The sequence below is a fragment of the Cebidichthys violaceus genome, unplaced genomic scaffold (assembly GCF_023349555.1).
Source record: "Cebidichthys violaceus isolate CVI_PGR_0920_01 unplaced genomic scaffold, fCebVio1.0.p SCAF_16, whole genome shotgun sequence".
Lineage (NCBI taxonomy): Eukaryota > Metazoa > Chordata > Actinopteri > Perciformes > Stichaeidae > Cebidichthys > Cebidichthys violaceus.
This window is the reverse complement of record NW_027176329.1, coordinates 9201563-9220005: the sequence shown is the minus strand read 5'-3', so window position 1 is coordinate 9220005 and position 18443 is coordinate 9201563. Positions and strand designations below refer to the sequence as shown.

The following is an 18443-nucleotide window of genomic DNA, read 5'->3' as shown; positions in this document are numbered from 1 at the left end:
AGTCGATTCTCTCTTGTTCCACACATCTGGTGCTGGTATGTGATTTGAGCTGAACCTCTAGAATTAAAAGGGGCTGTATGACATTGCCAAGACCGAGGGATAACAAAGACACCCAAATAGAGTAAGAGTTCCTTTGTTTTCCCTGCACACTCATTATACAAAATCTCTCAACCCTGAAACATTGACAAGAATAGTGTTGGCGAGGAAACTTGCTGCAGAAATGCTTGAAAACTAAATTTGTATCGCGGTGGTTGTAAAAAATAACTTTTTTCTTTTTCTTTTCTACTTCTTACTTTAGAGTCCATAATCTTATTAGATCATTTCAAAACAACAGAAGTACCTTTTATCATCAAACAAGTGGTGCAAATTGTCCATTTTCATCTAAATTCTTTCATGGTTTTATTCTGCAAACACATGTTGCTTGAAAATAAAAAGTAACACCAAAGAGTCTTTTATGTCTGTATTCTTGTGCTAAATATTATTTTTAAATAACACACTAATCCATTTGGTTTTACAAAATGCAATTTTTTTTATCAGCTTTGAGATGATGCAGGCCCAAGCTGAGAGGGAGAAGGAGATCAACACAAGCCAAAATAAATGACAGGAACATAACAAAAATAGCTGTCAGAGTATTTCACAGTGCAATAAAATCTATCATAACCACAGTGTCTGCTCGTATTTACATGGCCTGAACATACAAAATATACAGAATCGGTCTTCCCTAAACCCAAAAGATTAATAGTACAGTTTGTCTTACAGTGTGACAAATCACCGAGATGAAGATGAAATTCATACAAAATAAATAAGATACTTTAAAATTAGGGAAAGGGAAAACAAACTCTTCCATCATAGTACGATAATGTCAGTCTCTCATATTGATTGTCTCTCTCCGTTACTTCTGTTATACCTGGCTCGCAAAAAAAAAAAAAGTATTTGAAATATAATATTGCAATAGGTCCCCTGACTGTTTCATTCAGGAGGAGATTAAGGGAATTGTTAAATGTAGCTACAAAATAATAATTGACTGCTTTTAGCTTGTGAGGCTAATGTATTTCCTGTTGGTAAATTAAACTTTACATCTTGTAAAGAGCTGCATTCTTGACTTTTATAACTGGATATGATTTGATTTGATCTACTCTAATTAGTCCAATTCAATGTTATTGGCTTGCAATGGTGAGTGTTCACCTCCACTGTATATTCAATGGTGATTTTTTTGTATGCCGCTATTTATCTGGATATATTAGTCAAAGCGGAAAGCACACTGTATTATTAATTATAGTTGATTATATATTAATGGTGATTAATAAGCCAATTATTACAATGTGAAGTTACTGAAATACTGTAAAGATCAACTTTAGAGCCTCATTCTGACTAAATGTGCAAATTGTATAAGCTTCACTCTTTAGGTCCATGGAAAAAACACATAAAAAATACTTCATAATAACCCTCCAATGTCCCACACAAATCTTGTTTTTCCAGTTGACAATGATGAATAGAAATAATCACACACATTATGACCAGACATTCAACAGATAATAACACAGTAGCACCTATGTAGACAGAGAATGTAGTGAGTCTGTGATCAGATTAAGTTTAAAATGATTCCAAAAGGTCTGGTGATATTTGTATCTGTATCTTTGTTTTTGTCAGCAAATCCCATGAAGCGACTAAACCAACAATGAAGTATTGTATTATCTGTCTACTGTGGAATATTTTTGAGTCAGACGTCTATTGTGAACTGCATATCATTTTGGTCTTTCTGTTTTTGCTGTGAACGTCCAGTTTCTTATTCTTCTTGTGATTTCTTCATAAGTAGTTGACCCAGTGTTGTCTCTTATACTTTGTCCTGCTGCTGTAAATACTCACTAGAGAACCAAATATGTATTAATGAAGTATTCCCCGACAAACACACTTCCTATTCTTGTTTGAGTAACTTTTGCAAGAAACTATAATGCACAGGTCTTATAGAAAATGACTTTGCTTTTAAAAATCAAGTAAACAGTATTTAACAAAATAACAGAAAAATAGAATATCCCAAGCTGTACCCTCAAAGATGCACCTTCTCTGTGTCTTTTTGTACGTAAAAAGTGAGTGGCAACAAACTGATCAGCTAGAGGCTTTATTGGCTGTACGCTTAAGGATAATAAATGTTTTTACCTGGGTATTAGACTGCTATTAAATGTGCAGTTTAGAAGCTCATTGGGCTTCTAAGTACTTTTTATAGATATATGCAAGTCACTGAATTCAGTTTTAAAAATGATGGCTATGATACAAAGCAAACTCGTTGTGGACTTTTGTTTGTATTCACACTTAGATGCCCTGTGGCCATCGACTCCTAACTTTCATCCTCCAGTCACAGTTATGACAAAGCAACAATAAAATTACAATAGAGTCATATGAACGTATTTAGGACAAAGAGTAGATTATTGATGTTTGCTGTCTGTGCAAAATTGTGAGCAAGATGTGAACATGCCTTGAAGATATGAATGTGTTGACTCTGTTTACAGTATGAATGTGATCTTTTCATCATTTCATCGTTAGCTAGCCTTTCACTTTGCTCTGGATGCTTATTTATAAAAATGCTACCATATTCATGAATAAATATGCACAGACGACAGAATATAGAAAAGAAAAGAAAAAGGGGATAGATTAAAGGCCTCGTGAGCATGACAAAGGATGATCGTGAGTAAAATCTGTGCAGCTTCCCCACTGCAGAGAAACTGCTCGTTTGTCAGAACCATTGGCACAACTGATAGCATACTTAAGTCATATGCAGTGAAACAACTCTTGTGGCTGTTCAACCTGAAAATAAAGTTTTTTATTCATATATTTTTGTATGTGCATTTAGCTTCTTTTTGCTTCTTAGCCCTGTGATAATCGGCACAAATACAGCAACTGCAAAAACAACAAAGCAGTTGGTAGTGCAGCATCACAGGACACACACTTAGCCCATACTTAGTAATTGGCGAGACTAAAATATTAATATAAACAAAAATAAAATCCTTTAAAAACATTTAAACACTTTTTTTTCAAATGAAACATACATTATGTACACATTTCCAGAGCTTCAAGCACATTTTTTTTTTTTTTTTTAAATTTGACTTCTTTCCTGGCACATACGATCAGGTTTGTGAAATCTGTTGATTATGTGTGTGTCTTTAGCTTCAGGGTACCTCATATGTGCTCAGCTGGACATGGTACGCCCCTTCATAGCTGTGACCAACATACAGTACCCTTTGGTATAGGTGAGGTTAGGAAGGATTGTTTCTTCTACTTCACCTTAAATTTCACCATCAAAAACACTATTCACCTCTACCGCATGTAAATCAGAACAAATACCATCCTCACCGCCACCTTCATCACAGTTATTTCTGTCTCCACACCAGTACAAGCCTCCGTCACACTGTGAGCGTGCTCACAATAATTTTAGCAGCTTTAGGTAGTAACACGTGTCAGAAGCAGCTCTTGTCTCATGCCACAAGTTCTTGACATCAAAGTTCTCAGAAAAATAGACACAACAGCAGAGTAAAGTAAAATGAAATGTAAGCCTTGAAGCTAATCCGTCTCCATCCCAATGAGCTCTTCATATCAGGACCCGTATCATCATCCTGGGGTGAGCAAACCCACGTCAGTCTCTGAGATTTAATCACTGAGATACGGCGGGCAAACTGGATTTACCTTTCTAACTGTACATCTCCGTTGCTCAGTTGCTCTTTGTCAGCTGTTCCCGCCGCCACACTCTTTATCCTCCGTTGTGGCTCAGGGGCTCAAGCGTACGTCTCTCCTGACTTTAGTGCCACCAGTTCAGAGTCCTCAGTGTGGCGCCCGTTCAAGTGTTCACTGTTACAGTCATGGTGGTACATGAAGGCGGGTACCTCGGTGATGGAGGTGGCTGTGTAGGACGTGGAGCGCATTGAGCAGTGGTCCTTTCGTCTCTGACCCCACTGGGTTTTGTACTGCATCCACTGTCTCTTTAGAGCTGCTTGCACCTGAGCGACACACAAACACAGGTAAAAGAGATCATCTCTCACATACACCTTTTGTCTTTGCATACTCCATAAGACCACATCTCAGTGCTGTCATCTTGAGCTATGTTTTGTGTACACATCACAAACATTTCTCCAAACTGCTTTGTTTTGCTTTTCTGATCTGCTTTGACCACAAAATGATTCAAATCATTTTGTGGTCAAATCGTGGTTACAGTGAAATGTGCGTAAGGCAGAGCCCATGTAAACACCATCTTGTGAAAATATGAATCTAACCGACGGTGATCCTAACTGATGCAAGCATAATTGCTGCAGCAATACATCACTCCGATTTCAGTCACGTTAACAGACGCCAGTTAGGAAACGTAAACACCAAAGTCACATTTCTTGGAATGTGGCCAAGTTGTGCACATGCCAGATCATCGTGTTTTAAAAGGGAAGTCAATGCAATGTATATTTAGCTATATATTAATTATTTAATCATGTAATTACATATAAATTCTCCCCCACAGTACATCTGTCATTTACAACTGCTCATGGGGTGTACGAGGAAAATTCTCATTAGCCATTCAACGCCATCAAGACAAATATTGACATTTTATCTGCTGCATTCAAATGGACTAACCAAATGTGACATACCTGCCTATGCTTGCAATATATTTTTAAATAAAGAAACATATATAGGACAAACTCTACTTCTTAAGAGTGCATAGCATGAGATTGAATATCGAGATTTTGATTGCCTTTGAGATTTTGAATGTTAAATAGAGCACCTTTAATTCCCTTGTAAGATGGTTACCCTTTCAGAAGTTCAGAAAACTTCAGAATGACAACAACAAACTTTTCACCCTCCAGAAGCCTAAATCCCTGAGAGAACTACAATTTCTCATGACTACCTGCTGAACATTCAATAAATACAGAAATGGCAAAATTACAATATTCTAATTTATTTGAATATTGTCACTTGTCTTTTTCTAAACTCAATGATACATTGACCACGTCTCTGAACAGAATCCTTTCATGTTTGTCAGACAGAAACTAGCAATAACCAGCATCTTTGTAGTGGTGACATGTTCTTAACCAGCAGCTGTGTTGCAATTACTTCATTTGGTACAATGCACCACTTAAGCACACTTAAAAACTGAAATTGTAAATGCCATAAGGTGATTTATGCATTTTTACCAAACCCTCTTTTCCTGTTTTACAGAGGGGCCCTGCGTCAAAAAATGTTAAAACCGTTAATATTTCAGTTGATAGTATGCTTTCATAAAGACAAATTTGATGAATTATCGTAAACTGACATACAGAAAACCTATTGTAGCATAGAAATACTGGTTGATTCCTGGACATTATGGGTTTGGGTAATGTTGTGTGTGTGTGTGTGTGTGTGTGTGTGTGTGTGTGTGTGTGTGTGTGTGTGTGTGTGTGTGTGTGTTGGGGTGTCCAATCCGGCCCAGAAGCTAGTACTGTTGTGAGATGGATGTGGGGCTTTAGGAATAATGTGTTACTTGTTTTGTCAAGGAAGTGAAATGGAGCACATTTGAGAAGCTGGAACCAGTGAATGTTTGACATTCTTCCTTGATCAATGATTGATTATCAAGAATGTTGTTGACTCTCTGTTGATCTAATCAGTTGTGTTCACTGTGTGTGTACTTGGAATCCTAAGACGAGAAACCACAGCTCCAATCCTCCAGCAATGCAACATTAATTATTTTACTCCGTAACAACCAAATACTACTGTAATTACTGCGGGTATATTAATGATCTAATGATGGGAATTATGACAGTAATTGTTATGGTGAGACAAAAAAGCAGTATGGGCTTACAGCTCGCATGTAGAACGTCTTGCTTGATGTCACAAAAACAGCATGCAAGCTGTTTGTCTCACTGACCTGACACCACAATGGCCCATTGGGGAAACAAGGCAGGTCTGTGCAGTTTGGCCTTTACATCAAAGAACAGAATTGAAACCTGCCCCAGAAACCCGTGTCCTGATTAAGGGAGCTAAATTGGTCATTATGTGGGTGAAGCAAACAAACTCTCTCATTCCCTTGTGATAGTTTGTGTTAGTTGACCCCACATCACTCTGAAAGTGGACTCGTCCTTTAAACACATGCTCTACATGTTGTTTATACATTGTTTGCATTATTTACGAATAAGCGGAGGCATTCTCCGCTCTTGTATGATCTAATAACTGACCTATTTTCCAGGCTGAACTCCACTGCTCGTTCCTCTGTTCCAGACGCTTCATGCCGAGTATTTAAATCTGCTGCTCGGTCAGTTTATGCATCTCTGCCCTGTCTCTGCCCATCTAAACAACCTCATTGTCTCTTTGGCTGACGCAGAATTTCACTTGTTATTTTAACGCATATTGCTTTTAAACACAGTAAAAGTTTGTCTGTAGAAACTCACACCACGATGAGGACCTACTCAAAATGTCAAATTTGACCTTACAGTATTGTTGGTGCTTTACTTTGCCGAGACCGGTGAAAGCATCTGTCACTCAATTAGTCTTTGGAGCTGCAAGGTCTTCACAATACCATTAAACTTAGGTCTGGGCTTTAATGGAAATCTAGCTCATTCGTTTGTGTTTGATCCAAGTTAAGGATGCTCGCAGTCAGACAGCTGCTGACAGACTTAAAAAGGCTGACAGGAGGACTTGAAAGGAGAGTCAATTTCCAGCTGGGCTTGGAAACCACACAGTCATTTATAAACTGTCTTACTCTTCACCTGACATGACCCTTCAGCTTTTACTGCCGCAACACTAGATCAGAAGAGACAAGCAGCACAATGCTTTATAACCTGTTACAATTGGACTTATGGCAGATGTAACATCTTTGTGAATTTACAACAGTTTTACTTAAGTACTCAATGTCAAAACCCAACTTTAAATCAGTGTTTGGGTCACTTCTTAATGCCATCAGGCACAGATGTAAGATGCCAGAGTTCTGACCTGGAAAAACTAAATATAAAAATGCTTTGCCTGATGACTTAAGTAATGAGCAGTTTCATTGCTCCATGGCTGAATAGATTACAGAGTAACATGTGCAAGTTGACCTCCATAAAAGAGGAATTGCTCAATCAAAGCTACGGCGTTATTTCGTCATACATGGCACCAAGAATTTAACTTTTCCAGAATACAATATTCTTAAAGGAATAGTTTAACATTTTGAGCATTTTACATTTATTCGCTTTATTGCTGAGACTTACATGAGATGATTTATACCCCTCATCTCTGCTAAAAGCCAGGAGATGGTTATTTTAGTTTAGCATGAAGACTAGAGGAAACAGGGGTAAACGGCAAGCCTGACTCTTACCAAAGTTAACAAAGTACACCTACCAGCTCTAGCTCACTATTTAAAGAAACAAGATATAACGTGTTAATTAGTGAGCTTTAGAAGTGCTGGTGCTTTCAACTTTTGGACAGAGCCAGGCAAGCTGTTTGCTCCTGCTTCTAGTCTTATGCTAAGCTAAGCTAACTGTCACCTGGCTAATGTTTACAGATGAAAGAGTGGTTTCGATTCTCTCATCTAACTCTTGACAAAAAAGCAAAAAAGCGCACAAGTACCCAAATGTCAAACTCTTCCTTTAACTTTACACAACATTGTGTTGCAGCCACCCACTGAAGGTGAGCCAAACTGCTAATACACATAAATACAGTGCTTACCTCTCCGTTGAAAAAGCAGAATATTGTTGCCACCAGTAATCCCTTAAAAGCAAAACAAATAGACAAAATCAACATTTTTTTTTTCAAAAGTAATGGAATTTAAGAACAGTAAGTCATTAAGTCAGCCACTTCACAATCGGAGCACTTTTTTAAAGGAAAAGGAAAGTACAGAGAGTATCTGGTGGAGCAATGAAATCCCTAACTGGTAAGTGAATGAACTGAGTGCCTACCTGGAAATTTCATGGACTGCCTTACTGTTGTTTAATTAGGTGCCTAACTGGTAGTAAAATAAAGTAAATGGAGCATCTAACTGGTTCTTTAAAATATAATTCAGCAGTGGCACAAATCAATCAATCGCAACAATGAGGCATAAAACAAGGCTTTTATGGGCTGCGTTCAGCATAGTTTCTGCATGAATCCTGATACTGATGTTTTTTTCCATTATTATAGATTGTGTTGTTACCAAATGTGCAGCATTTGTTTTCTTCTCGTTTGAACTCAGCTTCTACCTGGTACTTTAACAGAAAGTCTGATGAATGCAGCGCCTTGCCTTGCTGTCAGCTCAGTACCTACCTGGTAGTGCATGAGTATGTGCATGATGTACTCGAAGACATCGCCAGCTAGGCGGTTCTCTGGCCTCCAGGGAATAATGACAAACTGTATTCCCAGCAGGGGCACCAGGATCAAGGTGGCTCTCACTGCCTTCATGTACATGTTGGACTCTGCCCGGTGTGTGTCTCTCAACTTGGTCACCAACACTCTAATAATATTTAGTAAGAAGAAGAGGTTCACCTGCAGAAAGTAGAAAAATTATATATATATATAAAAAATATAACAACAACCATATGGCCATTCTTTCTAATAATTTATCTTTTAAGAATTAAAACTACTACCAAAATAACGGACCAACAATATACTTTTTCACTCTGAAATCAAAGGATTTCTCTAGAACAGTGGATAAGCAGACTTACAAGAAGCGCTGCCATTATGGGACCATGGACGGCGTAGAGCAGATGGGTTTCCACACTGATCCAACAGCTACAGAAGGAAAAACATATCAGTCAGTGCTGTCTGCGCCCAAAATACACATGCACACACACATACAAAAACATGCACGTGTAGGGATCTGCACGCTCTCGCTCTCTGCCACACACAGACAAGCACGTATGTAAACATCTACTGTTTATTTGCAGAAGTTTCTGGAACATTACTCACTTGTCATCAAAATACTTTTTCCTTGCCACGGCGTGGATGGATGCAGGCACTAGAGGAAAGCCTTGGATGGGGAAAAGATGGTGGCCATGTGAGGTCTTGAGTGAATTTAGGGAAATTAATTTGTCATATACGCAACAGTAAAAAGTGTGGTTAGCTTAGTCAGTTGTTTTTCTGGTCTTAGACTTCCTCATCAGATACTTTATTCCTTCACAAATACTGTGTAAATTCTGGGAAAGGCTGATCCACAGTGGATCGACTTTCCTTTTGCAATTGTATAGCTCCAACCTAAAAAAACAACACCACATGGTACATTTTCTGTAACAGTCCAGTTAAATTTGACATTATGTCTATAAAACTCCACAGTTTGGGCTCAGACTAGTTTTTGACTTTTCGTCTGGATATAAACACATGAATCCATGTGGTCCATTTTCAGACACCATTGAGGCACTGCTGCATATCAGCCACAGATGGACCTAAATTGCCTCCAAACACACACACATACACACCGCAAACACAGGCCTCAAGGTTTTCCTCTCAATTTTATTGAACATCCATTTAGCCCCATCGCCTACTTGTTTGACAGACTGCACCCATTATTCCTGCTTTGAACAAGGTGAAAAACAGGACAGCGCTAAGCGACAGGAGGGCCAATTCAGCTGTCAGCATGTCCGGGTTGAAATACTGTATGAGGATCGGGTTGAGTACATTCTGGCTTTTAGAATGTGTTCTGTCTTGTTGAATTGTTTTCAGTAAGTCTTTAAGCTGCGACTGTGTCCAGTGAAGGCATAAACGACAATATAAGACATTTATAATACAATAAACAAATAGAAAAATCAAATGCAGACGGACTCACCCCAGCCCAGGAGGTAGTACCAGTGCAGATGCTGCTCCTCTGCAAACACGGCCACCACGATGAGCGTGTGCAGGTAGATGCCTTCACACAGCATCCAGAAATAATTGCAGCCCAGCATGTACATGTGGAAGAAGTGCAACACCTTACAGCCAACCTGCAGAGAGAGCCAAAACAGGAATGTTTGTAATTTTTTTTGTCTATATAAAATAAGATTTAATTTAAACACTGCTGACATCATGTCAGGAGGACACAAAAAATATTTAAGAGGACCACTGCGTTAAAAAAAAAGAAGTACATTTTTACTTTTAGTACATTCAATTGGTACCTAGTATTTCATCAGAACATTGCACCTTTAACTTTGAAACTCTTGCTCATATATCATGCTGCGCAGAGGATTGTGGGTCAGAATAGCCAGAAAAGTATGTTCGCTCGCAAACTGCAAGACGAAGCCGAATGCACTAGGACGTACTTATATTTTTGGCATATTGCATTTGACATGCTTTGTATTATTGGGACATACTTAATCTTTTTCTAGCGTACTAAATAGTGTGGTAGTATGGGTATTGCAACACACAGGATGTTTCTGCACTCATGGCACAAAATCGTTAGCCAGTATTACCCTCTGCAGACAGAGAGGTAATACTCTTCATTCACCCACTCTGGAGATGATTTGAGATGGAAGTGATGATTTTACTTTGTATTTGGAGTGCTCTTTTTGTCTCACTTTGCACAAGGAAGGGAGAAAATGCCATGCTCTGCAAGTGCTTATTAGTACCCTACTATGCAATTTTCGAATTATGCCTGCAGCAAACTGCGATAACATGACAACACATCCCATTATGTGTTCTGGTCTTTTGAATAAATTATTATTATAATTGTTTTGACAGACACGACTTGGATCCCATGTTATGATGTCAGTCTACCAATGTTATAATTGCAAAGACATTTGTGTATGCGCCGTAAGCTATAAGTCTGCTAATGACTGCTACACACTGGGTCCAATGAACTTGTCTGTACTGATGTCTCTTCAAAAAGTTCCTTTCTGAAAGTAGTAAAACCAAATAAAACATGCATCTAGACAGTTGTGTGTAATTTGTAAGTAAATTGCTACACCAATGTTTCTCTTGAGTCTATGGTAATTATTCCAAAAGGCCATTATCATACTGTCAAGCACAAAATCATACTGTAAAGTATTTTTAAAACGGTCCCATTTGATGCCATGGATCACAACATTGATTGATGCAGATGGTTTTAAATCAGTCCACAAAGTTGTCCCACAAGGATCAATATTAGCCCCCTTGGTATTAATCTATACTCAAATCATTCGGCATTTGTAACAATATATTTATATATATATATATATCTACAAACCAGAATATATATATATATATATTCACATCAGGATTTCTGGTTTGTAGTTCTGTGTAAAAAGAGCATGCTTGCAGCCACAGTAGTACAATTCAAAGATACTGGCATTGCTGTTAACTGTTGCTCTCAGGGGTCTTCTTAGCTCAAAACACACAACAATGATTCACTTCTAAACTTTTAGCCATATGTTTCTCCCTCGATTCCCCACGTTTCCCTATCCACTTGAGGAATCTACACTATAACAGACATGGACTCGTATCTGCACGCAGAGTTAGGTCAACCACTTTTTACTAATTATCTCTACCAGACGTAGCCTGAGGACATTATGTCTTTGGTTGTGTGCATGCGTGTGCTTCTTTCTGTCTATCCACTGTTAATCTTGCATACTGTTGGACCCGTCACCCTAATATTGTTGGTGCTCATTTATGATTGTGTGCTCATGGACCTCTCGTGGTTGAACACACTTTTGAAATTATTGATCAACAACCGCTTCAGTTTGGAATCTTATTTCTTAATTTTTCCTCTCTTGAATTGCACACCAAAGTAAGAAACTTGTATGTATGTATGTATGTATGTACGTACTGTATGTATATATGTATTTATGTATTTATTTATCTATACATGTATGTATGTATGTATGTATGTATGTATGTATGTATGTATATGGTTGTTGTCCAGACAGGGGGCAATTGTGGTTTGTATACATTCAATCACACATTACAGCGGTGGTCATTGCAGACAGTCTACCAAAGGCACTTTTCTACTTCACAACTGTTTTTCATTGCAGCTAACCGAGGTTTGTCTAAAGTTACCGACATTGTTCTGGTTTACAAATCAAGCTGCTATACATCATGTCGATGTTTTCTGCCTCCTCCCTGGTTTGACATAAGATTTGGGGATTCACTCCCCCAACATTGCTGGCAGGCTAAACCAGACTCTGTCTCACCACATCAGAGAGAATTAAAAGAGCTTGTAAACTCTGTGAGAGCAAATCTCCATCACAATCCACCTTTCCTAAATCACCAGCGCAGAAAACAAGCTCATAAGTTGCACTTTGGCAGACACGCGTGAATCCCAACCAATAGTGCTTATGATTTCTTTCTCTGATTCCTCTTGAAAAGTGGGGCCACGGTGACCAATTGTGTTCTGACATGCTGCAGCAATTTAGCATAAGTTGACAGTTCTACGTCGGAAAGTAATAGATTCGACACAAACCTTTTTGATAAATGGCGAGGACGAAAGGTTTGAAAGTGAGCCATTGCACAAAAATACATATCTTGACATTGATGATGATGGCTGTCATGCCCGGCTGCTACTTGGACACGTTTAGAGATGGGATGTGAGTAAAGACGGCAGTCAGGATGAGCCAGACAGAGTTGGTGAATGCATGAAAAAGAAGCAGCAGCAGGACGCAGAATAAACCCAAACCCAGCTGAAGCCTCCGCTGTCTCCTGAATGTTTCTAGTACTTTGTCGTGCCAAAGATGCTGCAGCTGAAAGCTGACTGGGGTGTAATGGGATTGTATTTACTGCAAGCCAACTTCTAAAATTGTATCAGTTGTTTCTGTACGGCGCTTTGATCATCGAAAGTTCTCTTATTTTATTTCGTTTTTGCACATCAACATTTTGGGAGGATGACGGTTTTTGATTTTTAAAGTAATAAGTAAGCAATATTCTGACACACTTCCAACTTGGACTTCTGGAGCCTGAATGTGATTTTTTTTATTGAGTTCTACATAAAAGGAAAGATGTGATACTTTTTTGGAAACACTCTTCAATAACAACTTTTAACAAGCAGCAAGCACAGAGTCAACCGATTGTCTTTCTTTTTATTTCCAAAAAGAAGTGGTTCTTGAAAAGTAACACATGAATTTATGTTCAGGTCTGATAGTGAGGCATTCCTACGAGACAGATTTATTATCTCTACCAAAGCAGACCTCGGGGTTTCAAAGAATTCACATAATGCATTCAGTGTGGCTCCAAAACTCTTGACAGGAGAATGTTAAAGAGAGCAAAACGCAAATGCAAAGATATGCCACAGATTAAATTCTAATTAGGATGTACTTAAAAGCCTGTTGTACAAACTTTAAAATATTTAAACTATAGAGCAATTCCATTTGAAATTAACCATTGGCTGGCCTTGCATAAGCAAATACATTTTTAAAAGTTCATTGAAATTCTTCCTTGCATTTTAACATTAACATTTTTACAGTTTAGCATAAATTGTGAATGCATTTGTATCTCATTTCAAGACAGTGGAACTAATCCTCCACCTCACACTGTATTCTGCTAAAAAGCTTTTATTTGGGAGCGTTTCTAGGTTTGCAGGGTCCAATGTTCTACAGCTCAATATCCTCTTAATATGACTCATTAAACTGGACATATCATGCTCATTTTCAGGTTCATACTTATTTTTTTCGAGTTTTGAAATAGAAATGTAGTTCTCAAAACTGTCTGTCTGAATATACCTGAATTCACCCTCTGTCTGAAACACTCAATTTTAACACCTGTCTCTTTAAGGCCCCCACCCGAAAAAGCCCAGTCTGTTCTGATTGGCATGCGAGAAAAATATGGTACACCTTTACAAAGGTAGTTCTCAGACGGTGGGTAGATATACTCAGATGGGGGGGCGGTGTTTGGAGTTTTGAGATCTAGGCAGCACAGAAAAAAACTGGGTAGTCTTGTTTTGCAGTTTGTGGCTTGGTAGGCACTCAAGATACCCAAATATATGAGCACAAGCACTAAAAAAGTCAGTTTTTTAGGTCCTCTTTAAGGAGACCTTTCAAAAGGTTTTATGTTCTAAGCAATATTTTCACCAAGGTCAAATGTTGAAATCTCCCACTGTTTATGGCCCACTGGTTATACTCATTGAAACCTCATGTGCCCAAATTTGCAGATAAGACAGTTTTCTTGACTTAAGACATTGATATCTCCGCAGTGGATAGCCCTTACCAGTCTCCTACAATGTTAGTTTATATAAAGAGACACATACCCTGGGAACACAGGACCCTGGGAACATAGGGATGAACACATTTTTTTAGCAATGCTAACATCTGACTCCAGGGATATCGGTCCACCACTTTGGTCCAGACTGAAAAATCTCTACAAATATGGTACTATAAAATTTTGGTACCTCTTAGGATGATTTGTAGTACTGTTACAATCACTTCTCCTCTAGTGCCATTATCAGGTACAATACTTTGGTTTATGACCAAATACCTTCAAAACTAATGATATTCCAGTCAGCCTCCACTGTACTATGTTTTGTGCCAACATGCTAAACTAAGGTGGTGAACACGGTAAACATACCTGCTAAACACAAGCATGTTAGCATTGATGTTGTGAGCAGACTGGGATTATTAGTCTTGTTTTTCCTACATAAATGGATGTATAGCAGTGCTAATAGTAATATTTTGGTAGATACTCGACAGAGACTGTACTCACCGGGTTTCTGACAACCACTTCAGGATTATTGACCACTGCTGCGAGGTTGATGATGGTGAGTACTGAATTGAGCACATAGGAGCAGAACAGGTTCTTGTGGAGGGTGATCCTTTGGCAGCTCAGACTCCTGTGTGAAGAGCGATGCCATGATTGACTTTGTTACATACCAGGACATGATGTGATCATTGAAAAAAGACCTTCTAAAAATTGGGAATGAATTATCTTCTGACACACAAAAACATCAAATTTAAGAAGACTTTTTACAACTGATGAAATAAACAGGAGAAAAAGTTACTGGCAGGCTAATAATTTAATGATGTTGTTGAATGTTGCTACAATCTTTAAAATATCAAATGAGTGATTTGATTGATGATCATTCAGAATTCTTTGTGGTTGGTAAAAAAAGATCAATGAGCTGCCTCGAAATGCTCTATACCGAACATGCCAGAAACGCTGGTAAATAATGCATAATGGATCCCAAGGGTGCTTCTCATTACCTTATAGCACAATGACAATCAAAGTGAAAATATCTATTAGAATCAAAATTGTCAAGTCATTCATATCCAGTAGCTTTATTGTTGGTAATGGTTAAATAATGTTTTCTAATTTCAGCGTAGCAATCAAATGAACTGTAGCTCACAGAACGTCCTCTACAGTTTAAGGAGTTATATCTTTTTATTGCTCAAGGAGAATTTTATCTTTGTTGAGCCATAAAAACCCCAGAGAGTCATGACCGCTGCATTTCATCAAACCAGGAGAAAACAGTATACAACTTTGCATTTGCACTGACTTATTCAGAGGCCGTGGATATCTCCGACGGAGAACAATCTTGTTTCAGCTCCAGACATAAAAAGAATTGCAGGAGCTGCTGAATGCTTATATACACAGAGTTTTATCTAAAATGGGATGTCAAAACACAGGCTGAATCTTTATGGCAGCGTTTTCGGACTGTCACAAGTCCTAACATCTTCAGCGCCGTTCAACCAAGTCTGTTTTTCCACGGCAAGCTGGAGTATTTTTTATCTGGAAATCCTGACAGTGTTGATGTAGAGTTGTAAATAACAGAGTAGTGCAGCTGTACACCATCGCATACCAGTGTAAGCTTCACATCTGGATCTTATAATACGTAAGCCTCCAATATTTTAAGTGTTTTAGCTATAAATAGGTCATGGTTCAAAAGAAAAAAATATATAAAAGATTTTCTAAGCCTATAACTTTGTTACTTTATTGAGATCTTAATTGTCGTGACTTTGTACTTGATGAATTGTGAGTTTCTGTGTAGCCGGGTTAAGAGTTTGACTCTCAGTGGGTCGTGAGGTTTTGCAATAATGCACCTGCCCTAAACATGGCCGTTAGATTTATGAGTGTGTATAAAACTGAGGGTCTCCAACAAGATCGGCTTTGAATAACAGCTGCGTTGGAGGTCAACACCCTTCTCCATGTCAGATTTTACAACTGCAGCATTCATGGACAACAGTGCCAACAAATAAACTTTTCCAAATATTGTTACAGAACATAAAACTAATTTCCCCCCGAGGCTTCATATTCAGGTTTCTTCACAGATATCTGTAGAACTATAAACCTTACAGCATCATTGAAAAGAATTCTGATCAGACTAAACTATACATTTTCACCAATGTTCAGTCTGCTAACTTTTTCTCAGGCTTTCTCACTTCCAAATTTCACATACATTAACTGAATATCTAGTTTAATTTCAGCAGAAGTATCTCCTTTAACTGTGCACTTTTTCCCTTTGGGATTAAGCAGTTCATCGGGATGAACAACCTTAATGAGCAATGCACTCAGGTGCAGGTTTGTAACAAAAGCCAACTGTCAATGGACGTCACAGCTCTCCGGCTTTGAATCCTAAATATCCATGAAATAAATGTGCAGGACAAGGAAACCAAGTTGGCATGAAATTAGCGACAGTTAAGTTGTATATAAATTACAAAGCAGTAGATCTATTTTCAGGTTGATAGTTTGCACTAATTTGTGACAGAAGCTTAGATGGTAATAATTTTGTTATTACTGTTTTCAGTTTAAATTTAACAAAGTGTGCTATTTTCATTAATTTTGAAGACTTTTAGATCATGTTACTTGTCCCTGAACAGCTCTACGAGTGAATAAACAATCACTCTTTTGATTATATTATAAAATGTGACATCAACTGATCAACGCTGAAAAACCTTCTGTGTGGCTCTGGTGTTTTCTCTGCTGGTGGGACAACGGCAGACTGGATGTCACTGACAGCACATAAGATTAAGACCAAAGTACTGCCTGTCATGAGTGAAATGGTGAGAGAAGACTGTAGTGAAAGCCCAACATCATCCGTGGTCAGATCCATTGATAATAGTAACTACATGATTGACTGAAAAGCTATCATTGATTAATCATCCCAGAATTGTGACAGTCTGTATCAGCTTTGATCTTGGTACAACCGTCCTGAATATTTATTACATTCATTACAATGTGCGTCATCAAACCAGTAACTGCAGCTAACTTACTAATGAATCCATTACCTGAAGTAGAAGAAGATGGCCAGAGAGATGAGCAGGGAGGCTGTGGATAAAGCATGACCCACAATTGCCATGTAAAGCAGGATGTACGCTGACTGTAAAAAAAACAAGATAAGAAAAATAAGTCCATTAGGTATTACATGTTGTATTTTTGAAATATAAACATTTTGGGCCGATATTAACTTCCCAATGAAGGCCCCAAATGCACAAATAATAATCTACTCTTGGTGAAAGTAAAATGAGGTCACGAGGACTCAGTTTTGATAAACCCAGAGAAATTAGGCAGAATCTTGCAAAGGATAAAACTACACCAATGGTTTCATGTCTCAATTGAGAGCTAGTCGTGGACAGTTTGGCTTATTTCTCTTTGGGATCCTACTGCTGAGGCTGTTTGTTCTCGACATGTCCTGAAGCTGCGAGGCTGAGTCAGCAAAGATCAAGTTTCTGTGAGCAGCTGACCATCTATTCATGCCCTCTTGCATTACAGCTGAAAGGTGCAAAGCTGTTGGTTAAAATACTGCAATTTAAAAAAAACGATTACACAACACGCAATATTTATATAGAATCATGATGACCACATCAACCTCTAGGAACCACTTTCTCTAATCACATTGTAGCGTGAGCGGCTCCTGCCCCGTTTCTAGGCGGGGAAGTCTTACACACCTAACACGGTGGTTACTCCGTCGGCTGTCCCACCTGCGAGGATTAGGTTCCTCTCTCAGGTGTCGGAACAATATTGTCGGCCTTTTATCTCACCCCGTAGCTAAATCGTTAGGATTTCGGAATTATTGTCTTCTTAAGAGTCTTTTACGGCAAAGCCCTAGGAGCTCTCAGTAGGATGCAACCCTAACACCCTTTATGAATAGTTATGTATATCGTCTATACTTTACTATTGCCTTTTGTGAACATCTCACCATTTATGACTAACACTGCCGAGTCTTCACCCAGGGAACTTACCTTAAGCTACTCTGCATGTTTCAGTCGTCACATCTTATCACACCATTAACGGACAGGGGAAGAGGGTTAAATTGTTCTTAAGAACCAGAATACGTTGTTTGGCTTCAGACACATACAAATGGTAAGGCCGTGGTTTTATTACATTTTTTCACACAACAATCACATGACACAATTTCAGTTCAATGAAACAGTCTTTGTGCTACAACAACTAATTGTAACACTCCTACTCTGAAGGTTTTTTTTCCTCTTAATCAGCTTTCACTGATTTGTAATGATGTATAACCCAGGTCTCTCCTGGGATCTCCCCCTCCTCTTCTCTTCTCTCTGCTCCGCTGTCTTCCTGCATTTTTGCAGGCTCTCAGAGTCAGCTCTCTGACATTCCTGTGTTTTTGGGGGTCTATCTTTCCTCTTCCTCATGCTTCCCTCTCTGATAGCAGA

The 18443-nt window shown here is 38.5% G+C and overlaps 1 protein-coding gene across 1 annotated transcript in view; it reads right to left on the bottom strand.

The window, feature by feature from the left end:
• Window positions 1-445: 445 nt before the first annotated feature.
• calcr (calcitonin receptor) overlaps window positions 446-18443 on the bottom strand; it is a 53394-nt gene continuing 35396 nt past the window's right edge. The window contains exons 18-25 of the mRNA XM_068711072.1: window positions 17052-17143; window positions 14533-14659; window positions 9722-9875; window positions 8869-8929; window positions 8625-8691; window positions 8227-8445; window positions 7654-7695; window positions 446-3989 (exon numbers count right to left, since the gene is read on the bottom strand). Of these exons, the coding sequence (XP_068567173.1) occupies window positions 3768-3989; window positions 7654-7695; window positions 8227-8445; window positions 8625-8691; window positions 8869-8929; window positions 9722-9875; window positions 14533-14659; window positions 17052-17143 (984 nt within the window). The 3' untranslated portion in view covers window positions 446-3767. The remainder of the gene's footprint in view (window positions 3990-7653; window positions 7696-8226; window positions 8446-8624; window positions 8692-8868; window positions 8930-9721; window positions 9876-14532; window positions 14660-17051; window positions 17144-18443) is intronic.